General features: G+C 53.3%; 4 protein-coding genes across 4 annotated transcripts; all 4 read right to left on the reverse strand.

The window, feature by feature from the left end:
• Positions 1–8: 8 nt before the first annotated feature.
• On the reverse strand, positions 9–3,086 carry CCOS01_10664 (uncharacterized protein; the record flags this gene model as incomplete). Its single annotated transcript, XM_060458818.1, has 2 exons — positions 9–289; positions 980–3,086. The coding sequence occupies 2 exons, from the start codon at positions 3,084–3,086 to the stop codon at positions 9–11; spliced, it is 2,388 nt and encodes a 795-aa protein (XP_060310620.1).
• Positions 3,087–4,283: 1,197 nt separating this feature from the next.
• On the reverse strand, positions 4,284–5,051 carry CCOS01_10665 (SelR domain-containing protein; the record flags this gene model as incomplete). The annotated part of the gene is made up of 2 exons (XM_060458819.1): positions 4,284–4,735; positions 4,814–5,051. The coding sequence occupies 2 exons, from the start codon at positions 5,049–5,051 to the stop codon at positions 4,284–4,286; spliced, it is 690 nt and encodes a 229-aa protein (XP_060310621.1).
• A 779-nt stretch (positions 5,052–5,830) lies between these two features.
• CCOS01_10666 (lactoylglutathione lyase) lies at positions 5,831–7,019 on the reverse strand (the record flags this gene model as incomplete). Its single annotated transcript, XM_060458820.1, has 5 exons — positions 5,831–6,006; positions 6,067–6,325; positions 6,399–6,835; positions 6,896–6,925; positions 6,974–7,019. 5 exons carry the CDS (start codon positions 7,017–7,019, stop codon positions 5,831–5,833), a joined length of 948 nt encoding a protein of 315 aa, XP_060310622.1.
• Positions 7,020–7,776: 757 nt separating this feature from the next.
• CCOS01_10667 (piwi domain-containing protein) lies at positions 7,777–11,155 on the reverse strand (the record flags this gene model as incomplete). The annotated part of the gene is made up of 2 exons (XM_060458821.1): positions 7,777–10,714; positions 10,764–11,155. 2 exons carry the CDS (start codon positions 11,153–11,155, stop codon positions 7,777–7,779), a joined length of 3,330 nt encoding a protein of 1,109 aa, XP_060310623.1.
• Between the last annotated feature and the right edge of the window lie 946 nt (positions 11,156–12,101).

The raw sequence follows: 12,101 nt of genomic DNA on the forward strand, positions 1-12,101 counted from the left end.
GTCCTCGATCAAGCTATGAAGATGTCCTCCCAGGGAACGTCATCCATAGACTCATCATGCGTGTCTTCGGCGCGGATGAATGTCTCCTTCATAGGGAGCAGGCGCGCCTCTGTATACTTGACGAGGTCAAGCAATGGCGCCCACTTTGCTTCCGCTGCAGCGAGGTGGCCTTGCTCCCGCAAAAGACGCTCTTCCGTCTCTTGCTGAGGGAGATCCTCAGGTCTGATAGGAGAAAGCTGGTTGGGTCGAATGTCCTTCGTGAGGAGGGTCCAGGTGCGAATGAAATCGGCTGCCCAGGTATCCAGATGTGCGTTCCTATATGATTCTACCGTTGGCAGAGGTCTTGACTCCAAGTTCAAGGCATCATGTAGCCATGACAACACTCCATCGTGGGGTGAAGTTGTATCCAAACCTCTCGCGAAGGTTAATATCGATCGGTCAAAGAAAGTTAATTTTTCCCCTAAATCTTGATTCAAAAGTTCGCTGGCGAAATCATTGAACGGCATGAATATCAAAAGCCTTTCCCAAGTTTCCCAACGTTGTAAAGACTCCTCTGCGAAGTCTTTAACCAAAACATCAAAAGCCTCTTTCTCGGGATTTTCGAAGTGCCATTGAAACTTATGCCGGTAACTGTCAGGATCGCGCCTTGTCAGTGCCAATTTCTCTGCTGTAGGGACTCCTGGGGAAGACCCGAATTCCCAACCTAGATCCATAATAACAGTCGACAAAGCTGTGGAGGGATTTAATGGCCTTTTTCTGGAGCGCGCTTCCCTATGACTGTAGATCGCTCTCAGATCAGCGAGTGATTTCCAGTCGGGTTTCCATCCAACCCAACTGGAAGGGTAGCGAAATTTCCTGACTGCGGTCGAAAGATGTTCCGCAAGAGAGCCAAAATGGCCTTTCTCTCCCGCTGCCACCTTCCCGGACTTCCCTCTTTCGGATGTCTGTTCAAGACAAGCTTGATGTACTGTCAAATCACAAACAGTCTTCTTCGAAAGTTGCCGGCTCGCAGCATTCTGCTGCTGCGAGTCGCTGTGTGCCTCCTCGTGATGTAGCCACATCTCTCGCGGGTTTGTATTTCCAGGCTTGTATGGTGCTGCCTGGACTTCTTCTTCGCAAAGTGGACTTTTGCCACATCTGAGATCTCTAGTACAGTCTAAATCGCGACAGATGGTCTTCTCCAAGTTCCAAAAGTGTTTGATATTCCGAGACATCTCTTCGACCGTGTTCCATGTCTCTGCATGAAACCAGAGCCTTTTGTCCCTCTCGCTGCCCACCGCATTGAGTATGTATCTCCATGTTGAGAAGAGCAGAATCGCTGTGCGATCTATTGAGTTGAGACAACTTGATACGCGATGGAATTCGGGCTGTCTGCAGATGGCCACGAAGCGGTATGTCTTAGGAGCCTTCGGAATGGGCCGAAGCACCAACGCATGGCCGTCGAGGCCCTGGATCTGACAAAGTTCGTCGGTAGATTCGACCCAATTTGGAATGACATTCAGAATTTGTGTCTCTCTCCCGTAGCACACTCTTTCTTGGACGCCTGGAGGGCCTCGATGAATCTCTGGCCCGAGCATACAGCTGGGCAGACTAACAATCAAGCGTCCCCGGAGAGCTAAGAGACCGTTCTGGTGGAAACGAGGTATGCCCGAAACCCATCCGATGTCGCTTCCAGTCGTCTCGCTTTTAGCCGTGAGTCGAGAGTCATTCTCAGCTAAGTAAGGGCCCATGCAGTCCAAGTTCGTCGCTGACGACCAGTCAACGGCCCACGATGGGGAAGGAGTTGAAGATGTTGGCCGTAGTGCTGCAAAGACTGGCAGTAAGAATGCCGTGCTGTTGGAGAGCAGGTAAGCAGTGAAGCCACTGAATACCTGATCTTCACTCAAGGAGTAGTCCGCAGTCAGTTTAGCTTGAGTAGCGTCTGGGAAAAGCCCTAACAAGGCATATATCTTGTCCCGGCGGTCTGTGGCTTCACATCGAACAGTGGCGTGTAGGAGTTTAGGAAGCTCGTCCGAAAACATAATCTCCCCGCGCCCTCGCGGGAGTAAGTGCAGCCACTTTTGCTTCTGGCAGTGCTGCTCGTTGATGGCAGTCATCTCTGTAGAGGTCGGTATAGATGGAGTGTTCGTTTTCCTTTTGGCCTCTGCAGAAAGAAAATCATCCCATCGATCTCCTTTCGTCCCAAAGAGAACCCAGGCATCTTTTGCTGCAGCTATCTCTTGGATCACCCATACTCTCTTGAAGTAAGGCTTCTGTGTGAGATCTATGTGTTGTGGCAACGGCCTATAGTGACCAGTATCGTAGTTCCATGGAGTAGAGCCTGCGGTGTCTGGCTCTTCTGCGTCTTCACCTAGGTAGATAAGAACTCTCTCGGCGTAATTGTAAATATTTTGCATAATGCCAACTTGATGGGACCTCTCGCCCACATCATTCTGGTTTATGCAGATGGCGTCGACCCACAATCTCCTCGGTCGATTTTGGTATCGAAGTCGGCGAAGGGCATTAGAACAATTCTTAGTTATGGGTAGGATGTCCCACCGCTTTCCAATGTAGACTCTCTCGCACTTTGAAGAGTCCCCATTCTCGTCTGCCCACGTATAGGAGAGGGCCTCGTATTCCGGCCAGTCAAGCAAGTTTGCGATGTGAAGCTCAATTCTGATAGGATCATGGTAGCTTCCTCCGATTAAATCAAGAAGCCTAGTCTTGCGGGCGACTAGAGGCTGGTATGAATTCTCGTCTCGAAAAGGTGAGTCGTTTGTAGACTTTTGTTGGCTCGGCGTATGTTGGCCAGGATGCGACACAACGTTCTGACCTGCGTCGTCGAGTGAGGAAGGTTTCGGTTCGGCTGACCCTTCTTTGACCAGGCTGGAGTTGGAGGTTTCTCGGTCCACCAAGTTCAGTGAAGATGGCCATGTAAGCTCGAACGTGGTCTTCGGAGCGGGCACCGGTAGTGCTATTTCGGGTGCAGCCCGTGTCCTACCATGGCGAGGAGCAACGCATTTGTCGCCAGCACAGATTGGTAGACCTAACTCTTCTGAGAACCCAATACTGAGAGACTTGCACGCTTTGTCGTGCCAACTAAACATCTTTGTGCCTATTCCACGGGCGAATATCGCTAGATCGTGAACGGTGAAGTCGGAGATAGTTGGAGTTGACGGATCATTAGTGAAGGAATGCCATGGCGGGGTAAATGATATCCGGGACAAGGCTCCTTTTTGAACTGTCCTTAATAGGAAATGGTTGTGACTTTCTTGCATGAAAATTGTATGATAGACACCAGCAACTGCAAGCCTCACTGGTTCAAACGCGGTTCCCGGCACATCATGCACACGCTGCGCATATCCCACGAATGCCGTGCAAGCCCGTGAGTTCAGGCATCAAGCCCGAGCCAGCGAGTGAAAGTTGTTACCTAGCATCTCGGTTGATCATATGATGGTTCCAAACCCCCAAGCCCCCTGAATGTCACTTGCCATAATGCACTTCGCCTCACCGAGGCAGACTCGCTGAACCTCTCTGCATGAGGTGACGTTCGCAGCGTGTCCAGACCTTTCTGCCGCCAAGATGGTCCGCAGAGTGCTTCAACCTTCTCATAGGTTGGGCAGAGTAAGGTACCCGTCGAGGTCTTCCAAGCCTCACTCTGTTGGTGTATGGCTCGCCATCAGCGCCAACCAGATGAAGCCACAACTGATAGGCACGGTAGGTAAACGGGTGCAACATACTGCAGGCTGGACGCTCGTGAATGTTATGCATGGAGAAGCACTGTTTTCCGAGGCCATGGTTAGTGCCACGCAGATTTTCCAAGAGCCAATGAGAATAAATGGGGTTCAGCTCACTCAAAAGTTCGAGACTATGCCGACTTTTCTCTTCCGAACAGCTGAACCAAAAGCAACCTCAGCTAAGCTACTGCACATCGTCCTCGGCATGTCTAGTTGCGGGAGATAATCATTCTTATACCAGCCAGTCTCGAGACGTAGAAGGAGTTCGTACACAAACGGTTCGTGACGGGCGAACCATTTCGTCTAGGTTGCATGGAGCCTACGGACTAAAGGCATATCGGAGATGCGAGGCCCGCCTCGCACAGCCAAGAAGGCAAATTTACATAAGGTATCTCACATTGAGGCTTGGATCTCCTACGCAACGTCTGTTGATACACTGGGTCCATTCAGCGGATAGTTCAACATCATACGTGGACCTCTTCTCTCACCCTGAGAGCAATACTCAGACTATCATCTACACCCACCAACACCTCTTCAAAACGCCATTCCCCCAAACATCACAAACCATTAAACCTTACTCTCCCCCTTCGCACCCTCAGCAGTCCCCTCCCCACCCTTCTTCTCCTCCGGCGCAAACGTCAAACTGACGCTGTTAACACAGTGCCTCTCGTCCGTCGGGGTGTCAAACCCTTCCCCCTTGAAGACGTGACCCAGGTGCCCGCCGCAGTTGGCGCACACAATCTCGGTGCGCGTCATGCCGAACATGCGGTCCTCGTGGCGGACGACGGCGCCCGGCAACGAGTCAAAGTAGGCCGGCCAGCCGCAGCCCGACTTGAACTTGTGCGTGGCCTTGTAGAGGGGCGCCTCGCAGCCGGCGCAGGCGTAGACGCCCTCGGAAGGGTAGTGCTTGTCGAATTTGCCGGAACCGGGGGGTTCGGTGCCCTTTTCTCGGAGGATGCGGAATTGCTCTGATGAGATGTTAGCCTCATCCATGACATATCCTTCGCGGGCTATAGGCACTGCTCGTCTCATGAAAGCCCGGGTTTTTATACGAGAGACGCGGCACATGAGATGAAGTGAGAATGGGGCATACATACCCTTGTTCAAAACAGCCCGCCACTCATCATCAGACCTCTTATCGGGGTACGACATCTTATCCTGCTGCGAAGCGGAAGATCCAAACAGGGCGCCCAGGAACGGGATCGAGGGCATGGAAGCGCGGAGCTGTCGGTTCGCTGCGAGGGGCGCCTGGGTGCCCAGGGACTGCGCGGCGCGGACGCGGGAAAAGTTGGAAAAGGTGTAGACGAGGGTTGAGAGGAAGGGTGAGAATCGCATTTGGCGGGCAATTCTCTTCTAGATCGCGAGGTACAGTATGTCTCACCAGTCTTATGAGTCGGTGAGTTTGAGGTTGTTCTGATCACTTGGTAGTTGAAGGTTGAGGTTGGAGGGAGGTTTATATAAGAACGTCGTCTGAAGATGTTACAGGACGAGGGGTGAGAAGTGAGGCAGTGGAGGGCAAGAGTGACAAATCGGAGCTCGGGTTGTCCAATGATTTGTAGCTGTGGCCAGTGAGAAGCTGAGGGCGACCTGTTGCGTCAACGACTTTTGGCGGGGTGTGGTTCTGCAGTGCGAGGGTCCCCGGGGTCCGGGCTCGCTTTGGAGCTCCCGCCACAGCGGCACTGCAAGCGCCACAGCGTGGAATCATGATGGAATCACGGCAAAGGATTCCACGACGCGCCCGTTATCCGAGGATCCACCGGGTCAACTTTTGGAATCCTCACATCAGCATCAGCCACTCATGCAGTTTGGAATCAGATCGTGGAGCTTTAGACATCTGCAATGTTACGATTAAATGATTTGATTTTCTTTTCTGAAGAAAGCCTCACATGCCATACTTGAGGCTCCTATCGACACCTCACCAAACACCCGCCTGAGATGAGCTCGAAGACTCCTGGGGCAACTCCACCAACTTTTAAGACGCCTCATACTCATTTCACTCAACCCGCCCAACTGCCGCCTCTCACCAAACGCCGTTCCACAATGCCCTCGCCTCATCTCATATCATGCCACTCATAATGTTCCTGTTCCTGAAAGTGATCTCCCAAAATGAGCGCTTAAAAGTTGGCCTTGCCGGCAAACTTCTCATTCTGAACAACCTCGACCCAGTAGTTATCAGGATCCAACAAGAAAGCAACATTCTTCATGCGGCCGTCAGTGAGGCGCTTCTTCCAGTTGCACTTCAACTCCTCGAAACGCGCGCACGCGGCGTCAATGTTGTCAACCGTGACGCCTATCCTCTTGTTAGTATCCTTTGACCTCACTCAGTTAGATGCAGTAAAAGAAAACTCACAAATGTGACCGAAACCCTGGGGCTGGTCGTTGCCGTTGTGGTAGCTGAAGCTCTCGTCCTTCTCGGTGCCGTGGTTCCAGGTCAGCTCGAGGATGCCCTCGCGCTGCGCCTGAATCTCGCCCTCTTTGAGGTCGCCGTAGGCCAGGAAGAAGAGGGTGAAGTCGCTGGCCTCGTTCTTGCGGATCAGCGTCATGCCCAGGACATCCTGGTAGAACTTGAGCGACTTTTCGTAGTCCTTGACACGGAGCATCGTGTGGTTCTACGTCCACAGAGGATATTTGTTAGCGGTTCCTACGTCAAAGAGGGCCCAAAATAAAGACAGGTAGTCTCACCATTCTGTAGGTGGTCACATCCGTAGTGGTGATACTCTCCGTCTGCTCAATCGGCTTCTGGCTGATAATCTCAACCCAGTACTGATCGGGATCCAACACGAACGCGATGTGCCGCATCTTGCCGTCCGTCAGCTTCTTCTTGAACGTGTATCCGGCGTCCTCGAGGCGCTGGCACGCCGCCTGGATGTTGTCGACGCTGATGCACGTGTGTCCGAACCCGCGGTGCGGCTCCGTGTTGCCGTTGTTGATCTTGTACTCGGGATCATTCTCGGTACCGTAGTTGTGCGTCAGCTCGATGATGCCCTCACGGTCGAACGTGCCGTTGCCGGCGGACCGCGCGTTGGGCGAGTCGTAAGCCAAAAAGTAGAGGTCGAACTTGGCCTCGGGCTGCTGGATCTGCTTGATGACCTTCATACCGAGGGTCTCGTAGAACTTTACTGTGAAGCCGGGGTGTCAATAGGGGTGCTGGAAGATGAGTGGTGATGTTTGGTGCATACCCGAAGCTTTGGGGTCCTTCACTCGGATCACTGAGATTTATCAGCAAATATTCCTGAATCGGTTATCAACCAACTTACTCGAGTGGTTGAACTTGTAGTTCTTGACATCCGTCGTGGCAGCCATGGTCGCGAATTGACTGATTCGTCCTAAAGACACAAACCGCAATCAGTTACACTGCATCTCGGCGATGAGGCAGAAGAGATTGGGAGCCCATGAGCGCCAAGCCATTATACAAGACTCACCGATAGGTTTCGTGGAAAGTGTGTTCTGTATAAGCTTAATTCTCTGCAAGGCTCGGAGGGCGTTCATAGAAGCAACAAGGTTGGTTCATGCAATGGTTGCTTTCAGGAAGTTTGGGAGCGGGGGGGAGTCTTGACAATTATTTCGGGGATCGAAGCTGCATCAGATGGAGCCTTTTCGGATATAACAGTTGGAAAAAAAGTGCATGACGATTTGTCACTGTCGAGCTGGGCTCCGTCTGTCTTGTCGCAGCTCCTTGTCTGAGCAAATAGCTTACCCCGCCACGAGAGAGCTGCCCCTCACCAGATCCCCACTGACGTCAACATGAAGCCAATAGCACAGCACGCCGATTCCCCGTCTTACTCGAGGCCGCTCCGGACCCGAACGCCATCGGGCGACTAGTCGGAACAAGAACAGCAACTCGGCTCAATTGAGCCGGAAAGCACTGGTCACGCAAGAAGGACCTGTTTCCACGAGGGAGATATCTTCTACGTGAATACCCGCTGCGATTGATCTCGGAAGTCTATTCTAAGCACGCCTGCTGCAGAGCGTCTGTTTCCCATCCTGTCAACAAGCCCTGCTCTCCATTTTGCCCGCTGTCTGATGCAATCGCTTCCGGTACGCCGACACACAAACAACCTCATATGTAGTACATTGTGTCCTTCAAGTTCTCATGCACGCTGACGCTCAAAGTCGACGGGCCACCAACGGTACTGCCAGTCTCCGACGCTTCCGACGCATCAAAGTGCTCAGGCCGGTGGACACGAGCTCTCTCGCACACAATGTCTGCGTAATAGGCTGGGGGGCAGATGCTGACGGCCTTGGTAGCTCGGCCAAACGAGTAGCAGAGGTCGTGGGTGAGCTTCTCCAGGTTATCCGCCGCTCTGTCGCCGACACCATACTTATCGCGGAAAATCTCGTCCAAGAGCACCGTGTAGTGAGCCGGGCGGGCGGTGCCCTTCAAGGCAGTGTGAGCTGTAAGGAAGAAATCCCAGTAACGCGCTTGAGTGATTCCACGATCGACAACCGTGCCGTTCTTGATGTTGCGCGACTTGGGATCCATGTCAGCTTCCGAGGTCGGATAGAATCGAGTCTGGTGGCGCTTGACAGAGACGATGATCGAGATCTTGGGCCTGCGGTTACCGTACATCGCGGTACACGCTTGACGGATCATGGGCAGCTCAATATCGAGGACTTGCGTGAACTGACCCTCAGACACGCCATCACGGTAGATGACGATGTATTCCGGAAGGTTGCCCTTGTTGTGCGCTCTCCAGAGCTCGAGGCGACGCTTGAAATGGGTGACCAGCTCGTTACCAAGCATTTCCTGACGACTGTCCTGTTCCCAAGCGACGCCCGGCCATTGACCCATGTCCTTATCAACGCTGGCGACCAAGCCGACCAGACTGGGTGCCGAATTCTTGTCATTTGGCATGTTGGTCGGGTGAGTGACGTCGTAGCCAACGATCATTGTCTTCCCCTGGTTGACAATGTCAATAGGATCCTTGACGATGTGGTTGACACCACCATTCTTCAGGTTCCATTTGAGGCCGACGTTGGCATAGGTCTGCTTGTTGTCCTTCATGAAGGTTTTCTCCACAACGCACACAGAGTGGAAGCCATACACCGTATCTGCGAGCTTCTTGACGGTGCTGTACAATCCAGTATCCTGTCTGGGAAGGACGATGAGCAAGAAGAGACCCTTGGCATTGTGCTTTTTGAACTTGAAGTACTCGTCCAGCTTCTTGAAACGATCAGCGATTGCGCCGGCGCTGTCGGCTACTTCGTGATCTGGAAGTTCAATAGGAGCCGAAAGGCTCATGCCGTTGGTCCTAAGCTCTTGAGCAAAGGCGCCGACGACTCGTTCCACTTCACTTTTCGAGCTCCTTGAGTATCGGTCCTTGATACGCACCCATGTCCAGCTACTGATATTGGGTCCCGCCTTGGCAAACTTGGCATTGATCATGTTCCATGAGCCTTTTGAAGCGGTGATGCTCTTGTTCGCATACGAAAGATTAGGCGCGATTAACTCGCGACCGTGGACGGTCAAGAGATTCTTGTCGACCTTGAGGCCAAAGTCCTTGACAACCTCGCTGTCGAGGCCCAAAGCTTTGCAGCTGTCGAAAGTGAGGGAGATGGCGTTGCTAAAGGGGGATCGACAAGCAAAGTTGAGCATCTCGGTCGTCTCCTGGCCGTTGAGCTTTGCGCGAACAGCTTGGCCGGCAATGATGGTGCACTGCTCAGCTGGGAAGAATGTCGGCTTTTCGCGGGTTCCAAGGTTGACGAGAGGCAAGGTGAGATCGGGAGCTGTGCCGTACTTCCAGGTCCAATATTGCTCGACGGTGTACATGCCTGGCGGTCTGTTGTTCATCACCGTCCTTTGTCCGTCTGCTGGCTCCATCCTGAAGGACACCTGGCGAGGGCCACCGTAGTGCCATGGATCCGCAATTCTAGCATCGTTGCTCCTGAGGTCTCCCCTGTATGCAAGGCCGAGAACCGTCTTCTTACGGGTGATCTCTTGTCCCTTTGCATCCTTGAACTTGATCTCGACACGAGTGCGAGCCAGAAACTTGGACAAGGCGCGAAGTCTGGTGATGTTCCGTGTGGCATCTGCAGGGCTCCTTTGGAAGACATCGACCTGAGACCAAAGGCAAAGGTCGCGAATACTGACGGGCATCTTGAAGACACCATGGGTGACGTTGACGTTCAAGAGCATTGACCCTGTGCCCAGTTTCACGCTTTGGAAGTATCCTCTAATAGCCGTGAGAGGATCCTGTTGGCCAAGCTGGTGACTGGTAGATCCTTGACCCCAAGGAAAGAACCGGCCCTTGCCAATAGCAGTGACCTGGTCGTTCTTACGGGCAGTGTAGCCGAGAATGACGCCTAGAGCGTCGACAGAGGCTGCAAATCTAGGGAAGTTGGCTTCGTCCGGGTCGCTCTTGTCAATCATGGTCTGAAGATACTCCTTCATCTCCTTCAATGGAGCTGCTGTTTCGCCAACGATCTTAACCAGGTAGCTCTCTGACCTGTCGGAATTCTCCTGCCTGAGGATAACCTTGATGGGGTTGACGGCCAGCTTGAGCTTCTTCAGAGAGATGAGCTGGCTTTTGAACTCGGTGGCGAGAATGGCGTTTGGCTCAAGGTTCTTCAACTCTTCGAGAGCAGCTTGAAGAATGATCTTCAACTTGCGAGCCGGGATGGAAGATGGAGGGCCATCGCTGCCGCCGCCGCCGCTACTGCTGCCACCACCTCCAGGCTGGGCCTTCTCCTTGCCCTTGCCCTTGCCCTTAGGTGTAGACTCCTTCTCCTTAGTTTCGCCCTTGCGGACTTCAAGGTTGTACCGCCAAACGGCGTCAGGGTTGACGGTGAGGTGGAAGTAGTTGGCCCACAGGATGACCTTTTTGCCTTTGGTGCCGTAGGCAGGGCGACGGGGCATGAGTGCGGCCGAGTTCGCATCAGTGAGCGTCATCGAGCTCATCTTCTTGAAAAGTTGGGCGTCCTGAGACTGGTGAGCCTTGATGATGCGATTCTCGAGCTCGATTGTGCCGCGATCGGGTTGGGGAATTGGCTTGTTCTGACTGCTGAGAGTTAGTCGAGCTTTAGCGATGGCTGTGATCTTGAACCTACCCGAAGAATTGAGACTCATTCTCGAATGGGTCTCTGAAGCCGCCGTAACCACCTCGTCCACCACCACCTCGTCCGCCGCGGTCAAAGCCGCCTCGTCCTCCCCGGTCACCTCTGAAGCCACCGCCACCCCGGTCACCTCGGAAGCCACCACCACGGCCACCACGATCACCTCCAGGACCGCCACCACGGCCGCCGCGGTCTCCTCTAAAGCTGCCACGTCCGCCGTCTCGGTCACCTCGGAAGCCGCCGCCATCGCCGCCTCCTCGGGATTGGAAGTCACCGCCTCCGCGCCCTCCTCCACCACGGCCTCCACGATCTCCACCACGGCCCCCACGATCTCCTCCCCGGCCACCACGGCCACCGCCCTGGCCACCACGTCCAGAGTCAGCCATTGAATAAGTGAAGGGGTGTTCAGTAAAGCTGAGGCTACATAACAAATCAGTCACAAGTTCAATTGAGATTCCAGTGCTCGGCAACACGAACTGTGGGAGCGCTACTTACTGAACGAGACTGTATTCAGATATTCCTTGGCTTATTTATGTGCCCTGCGTCGTCAACGTGTAAGCATGAAAGAGCCCAGGTCAAGTATGCTTTCAGGGGAGAAGGCACACTTGACGTCGGCCAGCAAGTGGCATGCCAAACGGAAAAGTGCAATGATTTGGCCAATGGCGAATTAAAGCAAAAAGAACAATGGGTGACAAATGATGAAAGTACCAAGGGCAACCGACGCGGGAGGCCGTCAAAGGTACAACAAACGAACCAAGGTAACAAAAAGCTACTCAGCTGATGATCTTGGGTTGGAGGTGTTGCGTTAGTCCAGCGTGAAAGATGGGAGATGGGATGGGTGAAAGTATGTAGGTAGGTAGTGGATCTCAGTCCCGGTAGGGAGGCGGCGGGTATCCTTGTGTGTCTGAAGTGGGGCACTGCACCAGAGAAAGTCAAAAAGGGTCCTTCCTGCTCCTTCACGACGGTACTTGGAAGTTCGGGGTAGCTTCGGAGGAGCTACTACCTACTTAAGCTTAAGGTGAAGGCACGTCAGGGTGGCAGGCAGTTTCGTAGCTTCCCACTGTTGTGAGAGCACCTGCAGATAAATATGGATGATTTGTCCAAGGCAAGCCAAACTGACGATGCCCAAGCTGACAGTTTGCACAGGGACGTAATGCAATCGTTGGAAACCGTCATTGGGACCTATTATCGGTGTCTATCACCCTATCAAAGAACTTGAACTACTGTGGTAGAAGTACTCTGTGCGACGCAACATCAAAGTGTAAAAACGGCGGGGGAGGATGGCCTCCTTTGCCCAAGCACCAACGTCTGCTTGAAGCCCGCAACCAGCTG

The sequence above is a fragment of the Colletotrichum costaricense genome (genome assembly GCF_030867565.1).
Source record: "Colletotrichum costaricense strain IMI 309622 chromosome Unknown Scaffold_11.1, whole genome shotgun sequence".
In the NCBI taxonomy this organism is placed as follows: domain Eukaryota; kingdom Fungi; phylum Ascomycota; class Sordariomycetes; order Glomerellales; family Glomerellaceae; genus Colletotrichum; species Colletotrichum costaricense.